The sequence below is a fragment of the Mobula birostris genome, chromosome 1, assembly GCF_030028105.1.
Source record: "Mobula birostris isolate sMobBir1 chromosome 1, sMobBir1.hap1, whole genome shotgun sequence".
Classification (NCBI taxonomy): Eukaryota; Metazoa; Chordata; class Chondrichthyes; order Myliobatiformes; family Myliobatidae; genus Mobula; species Mobula birostris.
In genome coordinates this window covers 197,835,546-197,860,925 of record NC_092370.1, presented here as the reverse complement: position 1 = coordinate 197,860,925, position 25,380 = coordinate 197,835,546, and the positions used below count along the sequence as shown (strand labels likewise).

General features: G+C 38.8%; 1 protein-coding gene across 1 annotated transcript in view; it reads left to right on the top strand.

The window, feature by feature from the left end:
• Positions 1 to 24,710, top strand: part of actr10 (actin related protein 10) — a 31,768-nt gene extending 7,058 nt beyond the window's left edge. The window contains exons 3-13 of the mRNA XM_072268089.1: positions 2,981 to 3,063; positions 3,939 to 4,047; positions 7,610 to 7,717; positions 9,267 to 9,334; positions 9,424 to 9,503; positions 9,784 to 9,819; positions 11,152 to 11,231; positions 11,314 to 11,387; positions 14,082 to 14,163; positions 15,609 to 15,810; positions 23,795 to 24,710. Coding sequence (XP_072124190.1) covers positions 2,981 to 3,063; positions 3,939 to 4,047; positions 7,610 to 7,717; positions 9,267 to 9,334; positions 9,424 to 9,503; positions 9,784 to 9,819; positions 11,152 to 11,231; positions 11,314 to 11,387; positions 14,082 to 14,163; positions 15,609 to 15,810; positions 23,795 to 23,976 — 1,104 coding nt within the window. The 3' untranslated portion in view covers positions 23,977 to 24,710. The remainder of the gene's footprint in view (positions 1 to 2,980; positions 3,064 to 3,938; positions 4,048 to 7,609; positions 7,718 to 9,266; positions 9,335 to 9,423; positions 9,504 to 9,783; positions 9,820 to 11,151; positions 11,232 to 11,313; positions 11,388 to 14,081; positions 14,164 to 15,608; positions 15,811 to 23,794) is intronic.
• Positions 24,711 to 25,380: the final 670 nt, after the last annotated feature.

Here is a 25,380-nt window from a genome sequence, read left to right as displayed (position 1 = left end):
AATCTTCTGGTACTACTTCAGAGATTCAAAGTACATTCATTATCAAAGTATATATGCAGTATACAATCCTGAGATTCGTCTTCCCACAGACAGCCATGGAACCTATTCACAGAAAACATCATGCCCCCAATACGCAAGAAAAAAGAAACCAAACAAACAGCAAAATACGAGTGAATAACACACAGTATTAAACATCAAACCACAGAGTCCTTGAAACAGTGTGGGAATGTTCAGTTTAGATCAGTGACTGCCGGTCACAGAGCCAGTCCAGCCCAATCAATATCATGCAAAATAGCAGTTTTAAAAAAGGAGTAACCAGAATCACATAAACTGCAGAGTCCTTTTTAAAAAATAATTGAGTCCAATCCACAAACCTTGGCCAAGACCCAAGGCTCCTGCACTTTCCTTTGGCTGCAGATATATCACTTGCGCCTCTCTTTTGCACTTTATGTATGTAAAGAAACTTTTGGTATACTCTTTAATATTATTGGCCAGTTGTAATTTGAAGATCACACCCTTACTACTGTTTGGGGTTCTGTATGTAACTCCCATCAGGGTCTTTTTACCCTTACAATTCCTTAGCTCTCCCCAAACAATTCAACACCTTCTGACCCTATGTCACTGTTTCCAATAATCTAATTTCACTTTCTACCAACAAAGCCACACCATCCCCTTTGCCATGCTGACTGTCCTTTTGATAACAATGTGTATCCTTGAACTTTAAGCTCCCAGCTGTAATCTTCTTTCGTCTGCAATTCAGTGATGCCCGCAACATCAAACATGCCAGTCTTTAACTACAAGTTCATCTACCTAATTCCATATACTGCATGCATTCTAATGTAAAACCTTCAGTCCTGTATTCAGCCTTTTCGATTTTGTCCACCTTTTTGTTACAACTCATTGTGTTGACTGCAACTTTGCCCTATCATCAGCCTCTCTTTGTTGGCAGTCTCACTACACACTGCTTCTGTTTGTAAACCAACTACCTTATCACTCCAGTTTCCTTGCCTTGCCAAATTAGTTTAAACCCTCCCGAACAGCTCCGGCAAACCTGCCCACAAGGATATTGATTCCCCTCGGGTTCAGGTGTAACCCATCCCTTTTGTTCAGGTTGTACATCCCCAGAAGAGATCCCAATGAACCTTACAACTGAACCCCTGACCCTTGCACCAGTTTCTCAGCCACACATTTATCTGCCAAATCATTCTATTCTTACCCTCACTGGTGTGTGGCACCGGCAGCAATCCAGAGATTACTACCCTGGAGGTCCTGTTTTACAGCTTTTTACCTACCTCCCTCAAATCTCTTTTCAGGACTTCCTCACCTTTCCTATCTATGTCATTGGTGCCAATATGTACCAAGACTTCTGGCTACTCACTCTCCCCTTTAAAATGTCATGGACCCTATCCAAGATATCCCTGACCCTACAATCCGGGTGTCTCTATCGCGCCCACAGAATTTCTCCTCTCTTCCACTGAGTATGGAATCTCCTATCACCATAGCAGTCCTCCTCACCTGTCTACTCCTCGAAGCCACAGCAACAGACTCAGTTCCAGAGACCCAGGCACTGCGCCCCCCCCCCCCCCCCAAGTAGGTCATCCCAGACATCCCACCTCTCCCGGAAGTTCTGGGAGTCTCCTGCATATTAATAGTGGCTCCCTGATGCCCGCAAATTATATACAATATCACAGAAATCAATTTTTTTGAGAGCGAGCGAGAGAGAGCACGGTAGCGACCACGAGAGAGAGCGCAAGAGCAAGCAAGCAAGCGAGAGAGCGAGAGTGGAAGCAAGCGAGAGCAAGCAAGTGAGAGAGAAAGCAAGCAACAGCATGTGAGCGAGAGGGAAAGCCAGCGAGAGAGAGTGAGAGCAAGCGAGCGAGAGCGCACCGTGGCAGAGTGTTCCAAAAAATATATAAAACGTACGTCACCCCAGGCTACACTAAAGTGTACCCCTGCCTAATAGGGGTCAAAATAATGACAGTGTTGCTCGCTGCACTGTTTGCAACAGTGACTTTTCTATTGCCCATGGTGGGTTAAGACTGTAAAAGACATGTTGAGGTGAGTTTAACAGGTGTCATTCGTTCATTAGCATAGCTAACGTTATTTAAACTAGCTGGCTAGCTGCTAAGGAGCTACTCTATTGCAGACATCCCACCTCTCCCGGGAGTCTCCCGCAAATTGATGGTGCTACCTCTCTGAAATGAGATTTTGCAGGGTGGGATGTCTGTCATCCCCCTCTACCTAGGGCTGACTACCTCTCTGTAGCTACTGTCTATCACCTCCTCATTCTTCCATGTGAGCCAAAGGTCATCGAGCTGCAGTTCCTGTTGTTTAATGTGTTTTCCGAAGAATTGCAGCTCAGTGCAGCTGGTACAGATGTGTTTATCTGGGAGTCTGGAGGTCTCCCAGACTTCCCACATCCCACACACAGTACAAAACACTGCCCCTGGAGCCAGTCTCACTGCACTACTAGGCCCTAACAGTTGAAGAATGAAGAATTAAGAACAAAAAGACAAACTTACTTCACTGAAGTCTGATGGACAAAAGCCACACTAAACAATGTCCCACTCACAACAATGGCTGCTTTGCCAGCGCTTGCATTATTTTTATTCGCCCTTTCTAATGAATCCCGATCAGCGATTGGTCACAGTCCAAATCCAAAAAGCTGCCTCAAAATTCTGCATTCTTAACCTCAAGTGTGAGCCTGTTTGAAAAGATAGCTCTCTTTATGTACTGTTGTAAACAACAATACCTTCAGTTTCTCACCCAGCTTGTAAATGAGCAGCATTGCAGTGCTTTATGGCTAAGTAGTGGCAGTAATAAAGATGATCTGGTTGAGAGTATTTTAACTGTGTGGAATAGTTCTTCTCTGACCAATTCTTTCGGGACTTTAATCAGCATGGACCTGTAGTGATTTAAAACTTCCAAATAATCTTGAATGTTGGTAATTCGTATTTGTGCGTGCATTTCTGTTTTGCAGGCTATTAAAGTAGTTCAATATAATATCAATACTGAAGAACTTTATGGTTATTTGAAAGAATTTATTCACATGCTGTACTTCAGGTAGGGTATATTAAAAAATTGATTTTACTAAGTTGATGTTTAAATATTATGCTGCATGCAAAACATAAATTTTAGTTCAGAGTAGAATCTTAATAACTGTAAAGTTTTTATCACACTCCAATTTAAAAGATGCATGCTTTCCTAAATCTCTATACAGTATACTTCATCGAGCTGCTGGAGTGTGCTTCGTCTAGCTGCTAGAGCACGTAATAAAATTACAGGTTGGGGTTGTGTGAAGGAAAATCTGATCTCTTGCCACAAGTCCATAGAACATGGATACAAAAGGCCATATAAGATTTTTCTCCAGAGCTGTTTAAGCTATGGAAAAGCCTTTGTGGAATTTCTTCGTCACAATTTTTAAGAGCATCTAAGGACTGAAAACTTGTAATGGAGAATAGTGTTTTAAGACCTGCTCGGCTCTGTACACTACTACTCTCATCTCTAGTGTAAAATAAACAGTAACAACTGAACATTTTTTAATATTCTGGTTACAGTGTACGTCCATCACCCTACTGGGCATAGGCCACTGATAGCAGCTCGCCAGAGTCCTCTGTCCGAGGCCAGTCTTTCAAGTTGTCCCCAGATCTAGCCCATCTTCTTGGGGTATCCTCCCCTCCCAGGGATGGGGTCTCTGGAGCTTCTGTTTGCACTTTTGTAGCTCTAGGTTTTTATGGGATGGGGTTGCTAGCCCCATACCCAACCTGGTTTGGGACCGTCTATGGTGGAGTTAATTACACTGTAGTTGCACCTTAATTATATGTCATCCATTAAATTTTTTTTAACTTTTTAAGCACATTGTTTCTTATTGACTGAGTTTTACTTGATAAGGTTTGTTTCATGAATGGTATCATTTTTTTTCTCCTTTTCCATAACAGACACTTGCTAGTAAACCCAAGGGATCGGCGAGTTGTTGTCATTGAATCAGTTCTGTGTCCATCACACTTCAGAGAAACACTCACTAAAGTTTTCTTTAAGCACTTTGAGGTAGGAAGCTGATGATAATGTTGTTCTAAGACCAAAAGAAGTAAAATGCAGTCAGATCAGTTTTAAAGATGTATTAAAAAGCCACATGTAAAGTATAGCATACAGTTCTGGTCATCCTATTGTAGGAAGGATGTCGAGGCTTTGGAGAGGGTGCCAAAGAGGTTTACCATGGCGCTGCCTGGATTAGAGGGCATTTGCAATAATGAGAGGTTGAACAAATTTTGGTTGTTTTTTCTGGAGAGGTGGAGGCTGAGGGGAGATCTGATAAAGGTTTATGAGATGAAGGGAGGCATAGATAGAGTAGACAGACAGTATCTTTTCCCCAGTGTTGGAGCGTCTAATAACAGAGGGCATGCATTTAAAGTGAGGGGGGTGATTTCAGAGGAGATGTGAGGAGCAAGTTTTTTATGCCAAGAGCGTTGAGTGTTTGGCATGCACTGCCTGGGTTGTTAGTAGAGGCAGATACATTAGGGGCTTTTAAAAAATGTTTCAATAGACACATGAATGTGAGGTAAATGGAAGGATATGGACATTGATTAGGCAGGAGATTAGTTGGTCATTTGATTACTAATTTAATTGGTTTGGCATAACATGGTGGGCCACAGGGCCTGTTCCTGTGCTGTTCTGTTCTATTTTCTATTAACCCTTATGCAGTCATGAGTATGGCATATTTATCTGGAATTATGAAAAAATATTTTTCAGTAGAAGGTTGGCAAGCAAAATTTTGGGGCCACTTGTGTTCTCAAGGAAGTGAGATTTTTAGCATTAGGAACTTCTGAGAACAGATAATGTTCTCAGGCAGGGGATGGGAACCAGAGTGATAGAGCTGAGGATGAGGCAGTTGGCATACAAGTCGATGTATTGTTAGTGAGACTGTGAGGAAGGGCAGGCAGATGACCGGGCAAAATTGCAGTCACTGGGATGAGTTGAAGTGTAACGTAGTGACAAAAATCAAAAAGGGTGATGAATACAGGACTGAAAGTGTTAATATTTAACTGTACACAGCATGCAGAATAAAGTAGGTGATCCTGTGGTGCTGTTGGGGATTGGCAGGTATGATGTTGTGGGCATCACCAAGTCATAGCTGAAAGAAGATCATAACTGGGAGCTTAATGTCCAAGGATACACATTGTATTGAAATGACAGACAGGTAGGCAGAAGGGGTGGAGTGGCTGTGTTAGTTTAAAAAAATCCTTAGAAAGAGGTGAATTGGATAGGGAGGTGCAGAATCCTTTTGGATAAGTACGAAATTACAAAGATAAAAGGACCCTGATGGGAATTATGTGGTGGCCTCTGAACAGTATCCAAGCTGTGGGATACAAATTACAACGGGAGATAGAAAAGGCATGTTAAAAGGGCAGTGTTACAGTAGTCACGGAGGATTTCAGTGTGCAGAAAGATTGGGAAAATTAGGTTGGTGCTGCTTGACCCCAAGAGAGGGAATTTGTAGAATGCCTACGCGATGCCTTTTTAGAGCGGCTTGTGATTGAGCCCACCAGGGGAATGCCAGTTTGGGGTTGTGTAATGAATCAGATTTGATTAGGGAGCTTAAAGTTAAGGAACCTCTTTACCTTACAGGAGACAGTGTTCATAATATGACAGAGCTCACCCTGCAATTTGAGAAGATAAAATCAGAAGCATCAGTATTACAGTGGAGTAAAGGGAATTATAGAGGCACGAGAGAGGAGCTGGCCATCGTTGATTGGAAGGGAACGCCATCAGAGTTGACAGCAGAGCAGCAATGACTGGAGTTCTGAAGGCAATTCAGAAGGTGCAGGATAGATACATCTTAAATATAAAGATGTATTATAAAAGGAGGATGAGGTAACTGGCTGACAACAGAAATCAAAGATGGCCTCAAAGCAAGAGAGAGGGCATATAATATAACAAAAATTACTGGGATGTTAGAGGATTGGGAAACTTTTAAAAACCAACAGAAGGCAACTAAACAAGCCATAAGGAGAGGAAAGACAAAATATGAAAGGTAAGCTGGCCAATATCTTCAAAGAGGATACCAAAAGGTTTTTCAGATATATAACGAGTAAAAGGGAGGGAAGATTGGATATTATAATGCTGGAGAGGTCGCAATGGGGGCAAAGGAATGTTAGGTGAACTTGATAAGTATTTTGTGTCAGTCTTCACTATGGAAGCCACCAGCAGTACTGTATGCCTGAAATTCGAGAGTACTGGGGCAGAAGTGATTGTGATTGCTATTACTAAGGAGAAAGTGCTTGAGAAACTGAAAAGGTCTGAAGGTAGATAAGTCACCTGGACCAGATGGACTACACCCCAGGGTTCTGAGAAAAAAAAAAGTAGCTGAAGAGATCATGGAGGCATTAGTAATGATGTTTCAAGAATCAATAGGTCCTGGAATGGTTCCGAGGCCTGGAAAATTGCAGATGTCACTCCACTCTTTAAGAAGGCCAAGGGTGATTTTCAAATAAGGAAATTATAGGCCAATTAGCCTGACTTCAGTGATTGGGAAGATAGTGGAGTCCCATTAGTAAAGATGAGGTTTCAGGGTACTTGGAGGCACATGATAAAGTAGGCCATAGTCAGCATAGAACAGAGATGAGAAAAAATTTCTTCAGCCAGAGGGTGGTGAATCGTGAATTCATCATCATGACCAGCTGTGGAGACCAAGTCACTGAGTACATTGAAAGCGGAGGTTCTTGATTAGTCAGGGCATCAAAAGTTATGGGGAGAGGGAATGAGAATGGGGTAGAGAAGGATAATAAATCAGGCATGATGGAATGGCAGTACAGATTCAATGGGCCAAATGGTTTAATTATGCTCCTGTGTCTTATTATCAAGTAGCTAAAAAAGATTACAGAAAATTTTAGGTTTTAAAATGGAACTTGTCAGTGGCATTAGTCTGATGCAAGTGCTGATACATGCTACTGCTTTCAAGGAGTTTGCATGTTCCTGTGACCGTGACTTTCTTCCGGTGCTCGAGTGCCTCCCACAGTTCATGGATGTACTGTTTAGTAGGAACAATTGGCCATTGTAAGTTGTCCTGTGATTCGGGGCGGATTGAATCAGGTGATTGTTGGGCAGCGTGGCTCAAAGGGCTGGAATGGCTTGTTCCACGCTGTACCTCAATAAAAAAAAATTAAAAATCAATATTATATTTTATCTTCAAACAACAGGAATTGGGCAGATGCTGGAAATTCAAGGAACACACATCAAAGTTGCTGTTGAACGCAGCAGGCCAAGCAGCATCTGTAGGAAGAGGTGCAGTCGACGTTTCAGGGTAAGACCCTGACGACTGCACCTCTCCCTACAGATGCTGCCTGGCCTGCTGCGTTCACCAGCAACTTTGATGTGTGTTGCTTATATTTTATCTTGCAAGTTGTAGTTCTTTGATGTGCCACTAGATGGAGTGTTGCACATAGTTCCCTACGTGACTGGAATGCAAAACATGGAAAAAAGTTTAAACAATCGTGATTTGCTATTGAGTGTGCTGCACTTATTGAAAAGTAAATATTTCAAACAATTGCATTTGAATTTTCCCTAGAAAGTCATCAATAAGTTGTATTAATTCCCCACTTTGTGTTTTTAGGTTCCTTCAGTGCTCTTTGCTCCATGCCATCTTGTGTCGCTGCTGACTCTTGGTATCAATTCTGCTGTGGTTTTAGATTGTGGATATACAGAAGCACTAGTATTGCCTGTATCTTTTTGAAAACAATCTTATGAAGGATGAGATGATTACTGGTTACTGAAAATAACTTGTTTGATCATCATCAGTGTACATTTTCTAAAAATTATGGTAATGGAAAAGCATGGTTGCAAACTAATGGGATTCTGATGTGGTTTTACAAAAATAGATATTCCTATAATGTGCCCAAACTTCCTCTGATTTTTTAAAAATAAATTCATTTACCCAAAGCAGCTTAATAAATATCCTCCTAGCCACATTCTTAATGCACTGTTGTATCTGCCAGTCACATTTGATGCTAATCGTTCATTACCTGCTTTTCCAGTTCTACAATTTTTTAAATTTTTTTAAAGTTTAAAAATTGTTGAGTACCAATTATTTTAAGAGGAAAAATAAAATAGATTTAGAAAAAGACAATATAAATGTATGAGAATGAAAGAGGATAAGGGAAGGCAGTCATTAGATGTAAAGGCTTTATACAGTATACTTAACTACTATAATTTTTTAATTGGTCTTTAAACATAAGTGATGTCCAACTTAGGAGTGTGCCAAATGTGACTTTTGTTCAGATTAGGAGACTGATCATGCTGAGACATTATGTACTATCCAGTATTTCTTAAATTGGTAAAAATATGTAGTATGAAGTAAAGCTGCTAGGTAGTTCAGAGGATGTGGAGATATGGAGTAGTGTGTAATACAGTGAGAACCAGATGGTACTTACTAAAAGACATTTGTACTTAAAATGCTCTGTAAAGAAACAGGGTAGATGAAGAAAATATAGTTAAAGAGTAAATAGATTTAAACAAGAGCTTCTGTGTTTATAAATAGAACAAATTGAATTATTTGTTTTCTAGGTCTATTGGAGAATGCAGAATCAAGAATGACGAACTTGTGCAACACTATGGTTAACATTATTGTAGTCGTTACTGTTTACATTCCAGTAATTTACATTATTACGGGATAGATATAATAGAAATTTTGGGTGCAACATCATTGGGATGTTTTCAGACATGAAAGATGATAAGAAGAAATGGGGTTTGAGAATTAGTAATTGACTTTTGTGCCAGTGCTCAGAAGATTGAGCAGCAGCCAACTGGGGTTATTTAACATTTAGGAGGCTAATAATATGGATAGATAAAAGGTAATTGAAGGAACATCACAAAAAATATTCAAAATAAATTAACATAACTTAGACAACTAACTTGTTAAACAGTGTGAACTAACTTGCTGAACTATGTGCCACTCATCTTTATTGAACTTCCCATAAATCATTCTCAATGTTAATTGCTTGGAAAAAGAATATTTTAGAGTTTTGGGCAAACTGAGGAAATCATGAAGTCAAGGTGGCCCCTGAGATATTGAACTTTATGCAAAATTAAAATTAAAAGAATTGTTGGAAATCCCAAATAAAAATTTGCTTGGCACAATTGCCTTTATGGTACTTAGAGGGGAAAGATACCCCTGAGTCTGAGGGGAAATAGAAACTATAAAGCAATCAAGAAATAGTAAATAAATGTATTCACATTATATTCAGTACAAAATATAATCTTAGCTTTGTCAGATATATGAAGGAATTCTGATTTTGAATGCATGGGAAGCACTTCCACTGGGAGGAAAAGTAATCCATACGTAAGAATTTTAAATTATAATATGCATTCATTGTATTTGAAATTAGTTATGATTAAAGCTAAAAAAAGTTCAATGTTTTATTACTGAAGGGAGTTACAGTCTCGGTTATTAGAAGAATGCACTGTGGACACTGGAACTAACACCGGAGAAGGCTTAGCAGCTGTGATGAGTAAGGCTTAAGTGACATATTTTGATGGTATATTTTTCATAGAGGTAAAATTTCTAAATTTTAGAATAGAAAAGAGATGTCACTTTTTAATTTCAAAATGTATTGCATCTGAATAATCCATCTTTGGAAGTGTAATTGCAATTTATAATTGGTTAAGATATTAACTCTATTTGCAAAGAAATCAATCTATTTTATATAATTGTCATTCATAATATAAATTTTAAATAGTGTAATATTACACAGCTTGGGTTTAAAATTGCTCTGAAATGTTTTTTAACAGGCTCACTTCCAGAAGATACAATAGAGGATATAAAAGGTAAAAAAAACACGTTTTGGAAAAAACAAGCTGCTAGATGAACTCGGCAGGTCAAGCAGCAGCTATGAAGGCAAAGGGATGATGTTTTGGATTGTAACTTTCAAAAGGCCTGCGTTCCTCTGGCAGTTTGTGTTGTTTTTTTTTCCCTCTAGATTCCAACATCTGGAGTCTTTCGCCCCTCAGTCTTAAGCTGTATTGTTGTTATATCTAGAACATTGTGAGGCAAATACAATTCCTTATCAAGTGAAAAAGACCACAATTATTGTAAATCTAGAATAAATCAATGTGGGGCTAAAAAATCATGATATGAAAGAGAAGAGTAGATAATTGCTTCTGATGTTTTTATTGTGAGTGTTTTGGGCTGACGTAGAAGTTAATATCTGCAGATCTTAAGTTTGGACTTGCTATCCTCTTTCTTCAAATGCATGAAATAATTTCACAGACACGGAGCAATACAGCACAAGAACAGGCACTTCAGTCCATGATATTTGTGCTTATCCCGATATCAAACTAGTTTCATCTTGTCTGTACATCATCCTTTGCCTGTTATATGCCTATCTAAAAGCTACTTAAATGCCATCATCTTATCTGCTTCCACCACCTGTCCTAGCAGCAGTGCATTCCAGACAAAAACCTCTCTCTCTCTATTTTAACATTCACAAGACTTTAAACTTCCCCACTCCCCTCCTTAAAGCTATGCCCTCCTGCATTTAATATTTCTACACTGGCAGGGGAGAAAAGTAAAGCTTCTTGACAACCTACCGTATCTGTTTTTTAAAATAATTTTATATATACTTTTGTCAGGTCTCCCTTAGTTTCTAGTGCTCTAGAGAAAATGATCCAAGTTTGTCCAACTTCTCCTTGTAACAAATACTTCCCAATCCGGGCAGCATGTTGCCGAGCCTCTTCTATACCCCCCCCCCCCCCCCCAAGCCTCCACATTCTTCCTGTTTTTCAGCGACCACCGCTCACACAGTACTCCCTCAAGTATAACCTAAATAAAGTTTTATACAGCTGCAGCATAACTTGGTGATTTTTATGTTCAGTGCCCTGACCAACCAATGAAGGCAAGCATGCTGTACCGCTTTGCCTACTTTAGTTGCCACATTCAGGGACTTGCACCCCTAGTTCCTCTCTTCATCAATGCTCCGACCATTTACAGTATTCTTTTTTTCTTGCACTTGACTTTGTAACATACTGATATAAAATCTGATAGACTAAACAAAAATGGATAAGCTGTATGAAAGTAAAAGTACTCAATAAAACCTAGAATGAAGCAAAGTAGTGTTTTCAAATTTAGTCCCTAATTGTTTCGTTATGGATATTTTACAGTTCGTACTTGCTTTGTCAGTGATCTCCAGCGGGGTCTAAAAATTCAAGCAGCCAAGTTTAACATTGATGGAAAGGCTGAAGTAAGTATTAAGTAGTGGTGAATATAATTGATAAAGTACACGTCTGACTGTTGTTTAATTTTTATTTTGTATTTATTCATAGCGCCCACAACCACCACCTGATGTGGCATACCCATTGGATGGAGAAAGGATTTTGCATGTCAAAGGATCTATCAGGTTGGATCACTTGGTCAAATATTATAAAGTAAATAGTTTTTCCTGTAGGCTTTGATCTTTCAAAAATCATTGGACTTTGGCATGGTGTCAGAGGACTGGAAAATTACAAATGTCACTCCACTCTTTAAGAAAGAAGGAAGGCAGCAGAATGAAATTATAGACCAGTTAGCCTTACCTCAGTGGTTGGGAAGACGTTGGAGTCAGTTGGTAAGGATAAGGTTATGGAGTACTTGGTGACACAGGACAAGATGGGATAAAGTCATCATGGTTTCCTTAAGGGAAAATCTTGCCTGACGAGCCTATTGGAATTCTTTGAGGAGATTACACGTAGGATAGATAAAGGGGATCCAGTGAATGTTGTATATTTGGACTTTCAGAAGGCCTTTGACACGGTGCCTCATATGAGGCTGCTTACCAAGTTAAGAACCCGTGGCATTACAGTAAAGTTATTGGCATGGTTAGAGCATTGACTGATTGGTAGGAGGCAGTGAGTGGGAATAAAAGGATCCTTTTCTGTTTGGCTGCTAGTGATTAATGGTGTTCTTCAGGTGTCAGTATTGGGACCATTTCTTTTTTGCTGTATATCAATGATTTAGATGATGGTATAGATGGTTTTTGTTGCCAAGTTTTCAGATGATACGAAGATTGGTGGAGGGATAGATAGTGTTGAGGAAACAGGTAGGCTCAGACGAACTAGACAGATTAGGAGAATGGGCAAGAGAGTGGTAAATTAAGTATAATGTTGGAAAACACATGGTCTTGCACTTCAGTAATAGAAATAAATGTGCAGACTATTTTCTAAAATCCAAAAATCTGAGATGAAAAGTGACTTGGGAGTCCTTGTGCAGAACACCCTAAAGGATAACTTGCAGGTGGAGTCAGTGGTGAGGAAGACAAATGCAATATTAGCATTCATTTCAAGAGGTCTAGAATACAAGAGCAGGGATGTGATGCTGAGGCATTGGTGAGGCCTCACCTTGAGTATTATGTACAATTTTGGGCTCCTTATCTAAAAAAGATGTGCTGGCATTGGAGAGGGTTCAGAGGAGTTTAACAAGGATTATTCCAGGAATGAAAGGGTTATCATACAAGGAGCATTTGATGGTTCTGGGTCTGTACTCATTGGAATTTAGAAGATTGGTGGGGTGGGGGGGGTGGAGAATCTCATTGAAACCTTTCAAATGCTGAATGCCCTAGACAGAGTAGATGCGGAAAGGATATTTCCCATGGTGGACGAGTCTAGGACAAGGGGGCAGAGACTCAGGATAGAGGGGCGTAAATTTGAAACAAAGATGCGGAGAAATTTCTTTAGCCAAAAGGTGGTGAACTTGTGGAATTTATTACCACAGGCAGCTGTGGAGGCCAGGTCATTGCGTGTATTTAAGGCAGAGCTTGATCGGTTCTTGATTGGACATGGCATCAAAGGTTACAGGGAGAAGGTTGAGGAGGGGGAGAAAAGGATCAGTCATGATTGAATGGCGGAGCAGACTTGATGGGTCAAATGGCCTAAATCTGCTCCTACGTCGTATGGTCTTACAGACACGGCGTTAAAAATGGAATGTAAAAATAGCCAATGAATTTAGAAGTAATTGAAAACAAGGGAATATAGGAACAGGGTTAATATGTATTAATAAAATATGTCTAAAATTCTCAACATAGTAAGCCCATAAAGTACTGGAGGAACTCAACACGTCAGGCAGTACTCATGGAAATGACCAGTCCCAATTAAAAGTCTTGGCCCAAAAGGTCAACGGCTCATTTCCCTCCATAGATGCTGACTGGGAGTTCCTCCAGCATTTTGGGTGTTGTTCAGAGTTTTCAGCTTCTGCAGAATCTCTTTTCTCCCGTATAGAGGACTTGTCTTCTCACATCATATTCAGGTGGAAAATCTACAAATCATTAGAGCAAACAGAATTGCTTTTAGAGCAAACTGAATTCAGCGGTTCCTGCTATGCCATCCATCTACGTGGAATTTGCTCATTCTCTTTATGCCTATATGGGTTTTCCCTGGGTGTTGCAGTTTGCTCCTGCATCCTGAAGATGTGCTGGTCAGTAGCTTAATTTGATGTCTTTGTCATAGTTGGCTAGAAGGAGAATCAGCACGGATTTGATGAGATGAGAGAGAAAATGAGTTGCAGGGAAATAATTCTGACACTTGGATTTATGAGAATGATCTGAGAACGAGCATAGACTTGCTGGGATCATTCGCTGCTTCCCATTCCAAAGAAAAATTTAATAATATGTAAGACCAGGGTTATCTTGCTCGTATTGATCTGTGTATTAAATATGGATTTAAAGAGGAAAAGTAGAAAAAGTGTTTTCCATTTAACTTTACAACTTTAGGGGAGAAATGAACATAATATTTTGATGTAATTGTCTTAAAGATGTCATTTGGTCAACAAAAGGTAACATTTTTATAATTAAAATTCAGTAATCAAATAAGATTTTCAAAAACTGACTGACATTTTATGTCAAGGCAAATTGATTTGTTACAATTAACTTAGGATTTTTGTAACCTTAAAGTAACTCCATAAATGTTTCCTGCATTATTTTTTAATTGTAATTAAGGAATGGTACTGCTTCAAGTTTAATTGTAACCATTGACTTTTGGAGTAATTAAGATACTAGCTTACAGCCAATGTCAGAAGTAATAAGATTGAATCTTAAGGATATTTTTATTCCTTTTTGTTATAGAGATTCTGTAATTGAAATTCTTTTTGAACAAGATAATGAAGAAAAATCTATTGCTGCTTTAATCCTTGACTCACTTTTACAGGTAACATGGTACATTGTGCTGAATTTAATCTTTTACAAAGATTCTCAATTTCTTGATGCTATATTCTAGCTGGTCATTGTAGTATATGAAGAAATGACCCAAGTTAAAATCTTGTCATCAAAGTGACTTGTATTTGGGATAGATTGGGTCAGTAACCGGGGACAAGATGTTACACAATTTCCCCCAAACTTGCTCTTTAGTGATATTTTAGGTTATAAATCTGCATCATAAAGCATCAGCAATGCATTGTACTTCAATAATGATAAATTGTACTGGTAATGTACTTTGGTTACTGTTACTGTACAATAATTGAAGCCTCATGAGCAAATGATTCAGTCATTCACTGAAGGAAATTGTTGCCAGGAATACTGTCTTTCTGATGACTGCCTGGTTTTAATATATCAAATAGTTATAAAGAGTTTTATCTCAGTTTAAAGAGGAACTGTAATTTTTCCCAATCTCCCTTTTGGACAAAGCACCCATTATCATTCCCTAAAATAGACTTTTCTACTTCCCCAAAAATTAGGCTGATAACTTATTTCATTTACTGTTGTTAGATCTGTTCTTTAACACTCCCTACAAAGTAAGTGGTGGACTCACAAATATTTTGCTGGGAGGAGATCTGGGAAATCTTGATGGCATGATAGGTATTATGTGAAAACAGGTTCTTGTAAAATGTACATCAAGCCATACCCTAGAGCAGCATAATGTGGCAAAAGAGCCAAAAAAAAACGGCCTCCACTGTTTTGCTGGGGAGGTACTAGATATAGTAATACTCATTAAGGAGAATACAAATAGCATTTTGCAACAGAAAATAACAAGGGTTTCCTGGATAAATATACATGCATTGAAACACGTCCCTGGTCAATTGTGCTGAATACATGTTCTAGCAATCATCATAATTTGTCCCTGCAGTTTAAATATTATTATTGAAGTCAAATGCATTGCTGCTGCTTTATAGTACACTTAGCACAATCAGCAGGGGATGAAGTAATTTGGGCAATAATATGTTACTAATTTTTCCCCTGTTGGAAAGCATTGTGAAGACTTCAACTTCACTTTACCCCACTACCTTTATGATTAATATTAAGGCTTCCAAGTATCTCTCAGTGGGGGATGAGGACACACAATATAATGAAAGCAGAAGTATGCTGCCTGTCTGTTTTCTAATATAATCATGGTTCATGTGTCCCAAGTGTCAACACCTCCCATAAATTTCCTTATATTCCAAAAATGTATTTTCCTCTTTAAATACCTCCAATAATCTAACTGCTGAATAGAGATGAAGATTTTGAATTATTCTGAGTCTGTTGGCCTCTAGCATATGTATTTCTGCCAGAGTGTGGATTGATCACTCATTTGGGCATAGGCAGAACATAGTTTTGAGAAAATAGAGGGCGATTAATGATATTTCTGTTTTGTTTTTCTTTAAACATTATTGTCAGTGCCCTATTGACACAAGAAAACAACTAGCAGAAAATCTTGTGATCATTGGTGGAACTGCTATGCTGCCTGGCTTCCTGCATCGTATTCTGGATGAAATTCGGTATCTGGTGCAAAAACCAAAATACAAAGATGTGTTGGCTACAAAGACTTTTAAAGTTCATACTCCACCAGCAAAACCAAATGCTGTGGCTTGGTTAGGAGGTGAGAATGAGTTCTGTGTAGCAAATGTATCAATAGACTATTTGTTTCAGAGAATGTAATGTGTGTTCAAAGTGGAAATGATACACAGTTCCACATCTGTCTCACTAACTGTGTGGTTATTTCTGTAGATCTCTGTCCTGCTCAATACTGAGTATATAATAGGGTCTCTTCTTAATGCATTATACGAGGGGTGATTGATAAGTTTGTGGCCTACGGTAGAAGGACATGAGTTGTACAGCTCTCCTTACATGTACGTGCAGATCAAATCTGAGTGATTATACAGAAAGTTTGAAGTTAATAACTCATCTCCTTCTACCTTAGGCCACTAACTTATCAATCACCCCTGATGAATTATTACCATAGAACACTACAGCATGGAAAACAGGTCATTCGGCCCTTCTAGTCTGTGCTGAAACATTCCACTAGTCCCATTGACCTGCACCCAGTCCATAACCCTCCAGACCTCTCCCATCCATGTATCTATCCAATTTATTCTTAAAACTTAAGAGTGAGCCTGCATTTACCATGTCAGCTGGCAGCTCATTCCACACTCCCACCACTCTCTTGAGTGAAGAAGTTCCCCCTAGTATTCCCCCTAAACCTTTCCCCTTTCACCCTAAAGCCATGTCCTCTGGTATTTATCTCTCCTAATCTAAGTGGAAAGAGCCTGTTCACATTTACTGTCTATACCCCTCATAATTTTGTAAACCTCTGTCAAATCTCCCCTCATTCTTCTACGCTGCAAGGAATAAAGTCCTAACCTGTTCAGTCTTTCCCAGTAACTGAACTCCTGAAGACCTGGCAACATCCTAGTAAATCTTCTCTGCACACTTTTCAATCTTACTGATATCCTTCCTATAGTTAGGTGACCAGAACTGCACACAATACTCCAAATTTGGCCTCACCAATGTTTTATACAACCTCCCCATAACATCCCAACTCCTATACTCAATACTTGGATTTATGAATGCCAGGATGCCAAAAGCCTTCTTTACAACCCTGTCCACCTGTGACGCCACTTTCAGGGAATTATGGATCTGAACTTCCAGATCTCTTTGTTCCTCTGCACTCCTCAGTCCCCTACCATTTACTGTGTATGTCCTACTTTGATTTGTCCTTCCAAAATGCAACACCTCACCCTTGTCTGCATTAAATTCCATCTGCCATTTTCTGCCCCATTTCTCCTGTTGGTCCAGATCCCTCTGCAAGTTTTGAAAGCTTCCTCGCTGTCCACAACGCCTCCAATCTTAGTGTCATCAGAAAACTTGCTGATCCAATTTACCACATTATTATCTAGATCGTTGATATAGACAACAAACAGCAATGGTCCCAGCACAGATCCTTGAGGCACACCACTGGTCACGGGCCTCCAGTCTGATAAGCAGTCATCCACTACCACTCTCTGACTTCTCCCACACAGCCAATTTCGAATCCAGTTTACAACCTCTCCAGTGGATACCTAGTTTCTGAACCTTCTGAACTAACCTCCCATGTGGGACCTTGTCAAAGGCCAAGTCCATGTAGACAACATCCACAGCCTTTCCTTCGTCTACCTTCTTGGTAACCTCCTCGAAAAACTCTACAAGATTCGTTAAGCACGATCTACCACGCACAAAGCCATGCTGACTATCCTTAATCAGCCCTTGGCTGTACAAATACTTGTATATCCGATCTCTCAGAACACCTTCCAACGATTTACCTACTACTGATGTCAGGCTCACTGGCCTGTAATTACCTGGTTTACTTTTGGAGCCTTTCTTAAGCAACGGAACAACATGAGCTACCCTCCAATCCTCCAGCACCATACCCGTGGCTAAGGACATATTAAATATTTCTGCCAGGGCCCCTGCAGTTTCTACACTAGTCTCTCTCAAGGTCCGAGGAAATATCATGTCAGGCCCGGAGGATTTATCTACCTTTATTCACTGTAAGGCAGCAAGCACCTCCTCGTCTTTAATCTCTATATGTTCCATGACACTGCTGCTTGTTTCCCTTCCTTCCATATATGCTATGCTAGTTTCCTGAGTAAATACCAATGCAAAAAAATTGTTTAAGATCTCCCCCATGTCGTGAGGCTCCACACATGGACAACCACTTTGATCTTTTAGGGGACCAATTTTGTCCCTTACTATCCTTTTACTCTTAATATACTTGTAGAAACCCTTCGGGTTTACCTTCACATTATCTGCCAAAGCAACCTCATGTCTTCTTTTTGCCTTCCTGATTTCCTTCTTTAGTATTTTCTTACATTTTCTGTACTCTTCAAGTACCTCATTTGTTCCTTGTTGCCTGTCTCTCTTTACACCTGCTTATACACCTAGCAGGTGTACACTATACACTTCTAGTGTATAGAGGTGTATACCGCTCTCTTCTTGTTAACCAGATCACCAATATCCCTTGAAAACCAAGGTTCCCTATGCATGTTAACTTTGCCTTTAATCCTGGCAGAAACATGCAAACTCTGCACTCTCAAAATTTCGCCTTTGAATACCTTCCACGTACTGAACACGTCCTTGCCAGAAGACAACTTATCCCAATCAACTCTTCCTAGATCCTTTCTCATTTCCTCAAAATTGGCCATTCTCCAATTTAGAACCTTAACTCGAGGACCAGACCTATCCTTATCCATAATTAACTTGAAACTAATGACATTATGTTCACTGGACCGAAAATGTTCGCCTACACATACTTCTGTCACCTGACCTGTCTTGTTCCCTAATAGGAGATCAAGTATTGCATCCTCTCTGGTTGGTACCTCTATATATTGATTTAGAAAACTTCTCTGAACACATTTGACAAACTCCACGTCACCTAACCCTTTCACAGTGTGGGAGTCCCAGTCAATATATGTAAATTTAAAATACCCTACTATTACAACTTCCTGTTTCTTATATCAGTCTGCTATCTCTCTACAGATTTGCTCCTCAAATTCTCTCTGACTATTGGGCAGTCTATAATACAACCCTATTGGTGTAGTCACCCCTTTCCCGTTCCTCAGCTCCACCCATAGACAAGCCCTCCAGGCTGTCCTGTCTATGCACAGCTGTGATATTCTCCCTGACTAGTAATGCCACTCCTCCCCCTTTTATCCCTTCCCCTCTGTCACGTCTGAAACAACGGAATCCCGGAACATTAAGCTGCCAGTCCTGCCCCTCCTGCAACCGTCTCACTAATAGCAATAATGTTGTAACCCCACGTGTCCACGCCCTGATTAATTGATGAGTTATTAACTTCAAACTTTCTGCATAATCATTCTGCATGTAACGAGAGCTGTATAGCTCATCTCCTTCTACCTTAGGCCACAAATTTATCAATCACCCCTGCTGTGGGCACTTTCTGGAGGTCCAAGATCCGTATGCTCCACGACCGCTGGACTAAGTGTGTAAATGTAAAAGGGGACTATGTCGTAAAATAAATGTGCTAGGTTTTCTAAAATTGACTTCTTCTGCCTTAGGCCACAAATGTATCAATCACCCCTCGTACATTGTAGTGAACCAAAACTTTGCATAAATGATTTTTAACTACTTGCACATCAAAGGCTGAATATAATAATAAAAGTCCAATAAGATGGATTTTGGATTTTGGATTTTTTGGATTTAGGATTTTGGTGCTGGACTAGCAGATTTTCCTGAATATTAGATGTTATTTCAACCCTATATAATTTTATTGCTTTTTTAGATGTTAAAGTAAGTTCTCCAGTAAACCAGGCATATGGGAAGGATATGGAGGACTTCAGTCTGGGTGAATGCAAAGGGTGTATGAAACCTGGGCCTCAGTAAGTGGGAAAGGAGTGTGATAAACATTACCTATTGAGCTGGGTATCAAATCACTGCACAGCAGATTACGGTTGCTATAAATAATATTTTTGTGACTCTTTTAACACTCAAAATAGAAACCATGGAACCATAGAAACTACAGCACAGAAACAGGCCTTTTGGCCCTTCTTGGCTGTGCCGAACCATTTTCTGCCTAGTCCCACTGACCTGCACACGGACCATATCCCTCCATACACCTCCCATCCATGTACCTGTCCAATTTATTCTTAAAGAACCCGCATTTACCACCTCGTCTGGCAGCTCATTCCATACTCCCACCACTCTCTGTGTGAAGAAGCCCCCCCCAATGTTCCCTTTAAACTTTTCCTCCCTCACCCTTAACCCATGTCCTCTGGTTTTTTTCTCCCCTTGCCTCAGTGGAAAAAGCCTGCTTGCATTCACTCTATCTATACCCATCATAATTTTATATACCCCTATCAAATCTCCCCTCATTCTTCTACGCTCCAGGGAATAAAGTCCTAACCTATTCAACCTTTCTCTGTAACTGAGTTTCTCAAGTCCCGGCAACATCCTTGTAAACCTTCTCTGCACTCTTTCAACCTTATTTATATCCTTCCTGTAATTTGGTGACCAAAACTGAACACAATACTCCAGATTCGGCCTCACCAATGCCTTATACAACCTCATCATAACATTCCAGCTCTTATACTCAATACTACGATTAATAAAGGCCAATTTAACAAAAGCTCTCTTTACAACCCTATCTACCTGTGACGCCACTTTTAGGGAATTTTGTATCTGTATTCCCAGATCCCTCTGTTCCACTGCACTCCTCAGTGCCTTTCCATTAACCCTGTATGTTCTACCTTGGTTTGTCCTTCCAACGTGCAATACCTCACACTCGTCTGTATTAAACTCCATCTGCCATCTTTCAGCCCATTTTTCCAGCTGGTCCAAGTCCCTCTGCAGGCTCTGAAAACCTTCCTGTCTACTACACCTCCAATCTTTGTATCATCAGCAAATTTGCTGATCCAATTTACCACATTATCATCCAGATCATTGATATAGATGACAAATAACAATGGACCCAGCACTGATCCCTGTGGCACACCACTAGTGGCAGGCCTCCACTCGGAGAAGCAATTCTCTACTACCACTGTTTGGCTTCTTCCATTGAGCTAATGTCTAATCCAGTTTACCACCTTTCCATGTATACCTAGCGACTGAATTTTCCTAACTAACCTCCCATGTGGGACCTTGTCAAAGGCCTTACTGAAGTCCATGTAGACAATATCCACTGCCTTCCCTTCATCCACTTTCCTGGTAACCTCCTCGAAAAACTCCAATAGATTGGTCAAACATGACCTACCACGCACAAAGCCATGTTGACTCTCCCTAATAAGTCCCTGTCTATCCAAATGCTTGTAGATTCTGTCTCTTAGTACTCCCTCCAATAACTTACCTACTACCGACGTTAAACTTACTGGCCTATAATTTCCCGGATTACTTTTCGATCCTTTTTTAAACAACGGAACAACATGAACCACTCTCCAATCCTCCGGCACCTCACCTGTAGACACCGACATTTTAAATATTTCTGCCAGGGCCCCTGCAATTTCAACACTAGTCTCCTTCAAGGTCCGAGGGAACACCCTGTCAGGTCCCGGGGATTTATCCACTTTAATTTTCCTCAAGACAGCAAGGACCTCCTCCTTTTCAATCTGTACAGTTTCCATGATTTCACTACTTGTTTCCCTTAATTCCATAGACTTCATGCTAGTTTCCTTAGTAAATACAGGCGCAAAAAACCTAGTTAAGATCTCCCCCATTTCCTTTGGTTCCGCACATAGCCGACCCTCAAGGGGACCAAGTTTATCCCTTACAATCCTTTTGCTCTTAATATACCTGTAAAAGCTCTTTGGATTATCCTTCACTTTGACTGCCAAGGCAACCTCATGTCTTCTTTTAGCCCTCCTGATTTCTTTCTTAAGTATTTTCTTGCACTTCTTATACTCCTCAAGCACCTTATTTACTCCCTGCTTCCTATACATGTCATACAACTCCCTCTTCTTCTTTATCAGAGTTGCAGTATCCCTTGAGAACCAAGGTTCCTTATTCCTATTCACTTTGCACTTCACAATCTGAAAAATGCTGTAAAAATAAAATTGTTTCTGATTAATCCCATATATTAATGAAGTTTATAAATAAAAACCAATAGATTTACTCAGTGATAAATGCAAGCTTACATGTCTAGCAAACTGAAACAGAATAATTCAACCAGTGTATTTCATTTCCTTTGTCTTGTAGAATAGGTCTGTGTGTAGATCAGCTGTTCAAAGTGGTTTTTCTCCATAACCATGCAAGCTTAGTTCTGTTCAAATGGATATCCAATTACCTTGAGAGTTTTTTGGGAATTTTACTACATCACCTGTGCTCTAGCCCGTAAATAGTCTCTACTTAAAATAACTTTGCCTCTTTTCATTCCAGAGCTATTTGGTAATTACTTTATATCTGTGACTGGTTATTAACTCACTTGCAAAAATAAATATTTCTTACTACTTGTTTTATCAAAACACTTTTGAATGTTCTTGCCTGTTTTGATCCTAGGAGAACTTTTCCACCCCTTCAAATCTTTTTTACAATTGTTGCTGATTTACATTCATATTCTAATTTTGGTTTTGCTATCTATCTTATCGTTTCCTTTTAAAGAGCCTAACATGTATGCTGTTATTTTTGGCAGCGTAAGCCTTTTCCTTTAAATTAATACTGACTTCTCTTGTTAGTAATGGGTGCACCACTTTTCATGGAAGCTTTTGTGCTTTAAAGGAACTTATTTGTATAAACTATGTATTCTTTAGATGGCAGCTATACCTTTATGATTTTTACTTTTGCTTTAAAAGTAGGATGTGTTAGTTGACTATAGTAGATTCAGAAACTTCCCAATTTACTATAGTCAACTAATGCTTTATAATTTTATAATTCACTCAGTTTAGGAATTAAGTCTGTGGTTTCAATTGAATTAAATCACTGTCAATTTTATTATTAATTAACCCTCATTGATTCCTCTGACTACAAATCTAAAAATCCTTATAGATACACTATAAATTGCTTCTGTACAATATTACTGCGAACTCAGTCTCTTCCATAATTATTGCATTAACCTTGTTATATGCGCCCATTTCCAGATTTATATTCGATCCTTTGTACCTGCTGATAATGCTATCCACAGATCTGTATGTTCATCCCAGGCCCATATTGATTTCTTTCAAATAAATGTATTTACATATCAAGGAACCGATTTGTAATAAAATGATGTAATGGGTACATTGTAAAGAGCCTTAAAGTGTTTGTTTATTATCTGCAGGAAATTGTGCATCTTTGCTGGCAGATAATAAGGACTTATTAATCAGGACTAAGGATAATAAAGATAATTAGGCCCTAACAGCATTTTCTGTTTTTCTACAGTAGTTCCACCAAACTGATCCTGTTTATTTTTATGAGTGAAACTATTCTTTTTTCATTGCCTGTCTCTATGTTAAATATACTGAAATAATTAAATCATAACTGTCTCAGTCTTAGATATTATATCTGTATTGCATTTCTTCATACCTTCAGCCCAAATACATAATCTCACAACTACTCTTAAATTTCATTTGCCACCATGTCACTGTCACTGATGCAGACAATCTGTATTATGTTCATTCTTTTTCCATATGTCCAAGTTTGCTCTCATTGATAATTTTTAAAGTACTTTTCTGTATACCAGTATTCATTTCATTTTTAAACCTCCTTGAAGAATGCTATTGTTCATTATCCTGTGGTTTTGAGAATTAACCATTGATCATGACTCATTATTTTCTGTCCCTTAAGTCATTTTTTTTTGTCTGAGCTGTCATTGCCTCTCCAATTCCATATTATATATCAGCTTTTGATGTGGTACTTTGTCTTGTTGGTTAGCTTTATCTTTGGTCTTCTAATATAAATGTATTTGTTCATTCCTAAGAGTTAATTATGTCGATCAATATGAAAAAGAACTAATTCAGTTTTTAAAAATCACTTTCCTTCTGCAATTCAGCTATCGTACACTAGCGTATTAATAATTGAACAATATCAGATAGAAGACAGGATAAATGCACTTTGATTTATAAGGCAGAGAATATTATTTTTGATTGAGTTTTATCATTAATCATTATTTTATTTAATTCTAGGAGCCATTTTTGGTGCTCTGCAGGACATATTAGGTAGCCGTTCAGTCTCCAAAGAATATTACAACCAGACAGGTCGTATTCCTGACTGGTGCTGCTTGAATAACCCACCGCTGGAAATGATGTATGAGACCAGTAAAGCTCCTCCTCCATTGATGAAGAGAGCATATTCCACGGAGAAGTAGAGAGCTTCATGGTCTCTGGCAAACTAGTTTCTAAGTTATGTACTGTTTTAGAATTACGTTGTATGCCTAGATTTTCATAATAATATTGCTCAAAATATCTACATATTATATAAATATGTTTGATCAGTTACTTGATATTCTTTAATGTTCTTAACTAAAACATTGCATGTTTCCAAAATGTATGTTAATATCTAAATGCTAAAAGCTTAAGAGAAGTATGGCATTAAATTAATGCTGTAAGTGCTACTGAAGATAATTTTTTTTGGGCCCGGTTGATAATAATAGTTTGAATTTGCAGATGCTTGACTGGAAGTCTATTCTGCTGCATAAATACTTTTTGGGTCCAAAGTTTACAAAAATAAAAGTTCTCAAGGCCACACAAAATTTATCTTAGTTATGAAATGTAAAGCCATGTTTTCTGAATATTTGTTTGTTACTGTTCTGTGGAGTACAACATTTTCTTAATTGGGAAAACCACATTTTAAACAAATACATACATTTACAAGATTTACATTCCTAAAAAATCAATCTTGACTAATCAGTACATATGAGTATTGAAATTTTGCAGATCTTTCCATGACAAAGAAAGTTGGATTCCATTTCCTTATGTTTATGCCCCCTTTTTTCAAAAACCACTTCTTTCACCAAGGTCTTAGTCATGCCCCAGTCTTCTCCTTTGATGTCTATTTTTGTTTTTTGAGCTATGTTGATTAAACCACTGAAGTAACCTATAACATTGTCTTTCTTTCCTTGTATCACGAACGAGGCAGATTTCCATGGAACCTGAGTTATCTGATTTGGTTGACTGCATATGGTATCAGACTTTACAACAGGTGGAAAATAGTTGTGGAAGTAAACAAGCACATTACAATTATCCTTGCTAAAGTGAAAAAACTGGGCAAAGGACAGTTAGATGCTCTTACTTATCCTGATTTCTGTTTTTTTGGCAAACCACAACAGCCCTTTAATTTTGCAAAGTAAATCAGATTTTAGATCTTTAGATTACATATGATACCCATATAGATATTTTTAAGGATTATTGTAATTGTAGCCTAAATGTAAATGAACCCAAAATAACTGATGTGTCATTACATCTTTGAGAAGTTGTCATGCATTTAATGCCAGTTCATCACTAGTCTCACTTCATTAAACTAAACTATAAATTGGACTTCAGCAATTATTTCAGTCAGGACAATTCACTCAATGTGAACCCAATGAACACATTGCTTATAGTAGTACATCTAACAGTATGTAAACAATCATTCTTTCACTGGTTGATACCAGAACAACAACTTCCTGATTATTAAACCGTGTAAATCAAAATAATAGGGCAAATACTATTGTAATTCCTTATCTTGGATGAATGTCAAACTGAGGAAATGCATTTACAGCAGGTTGATCAGT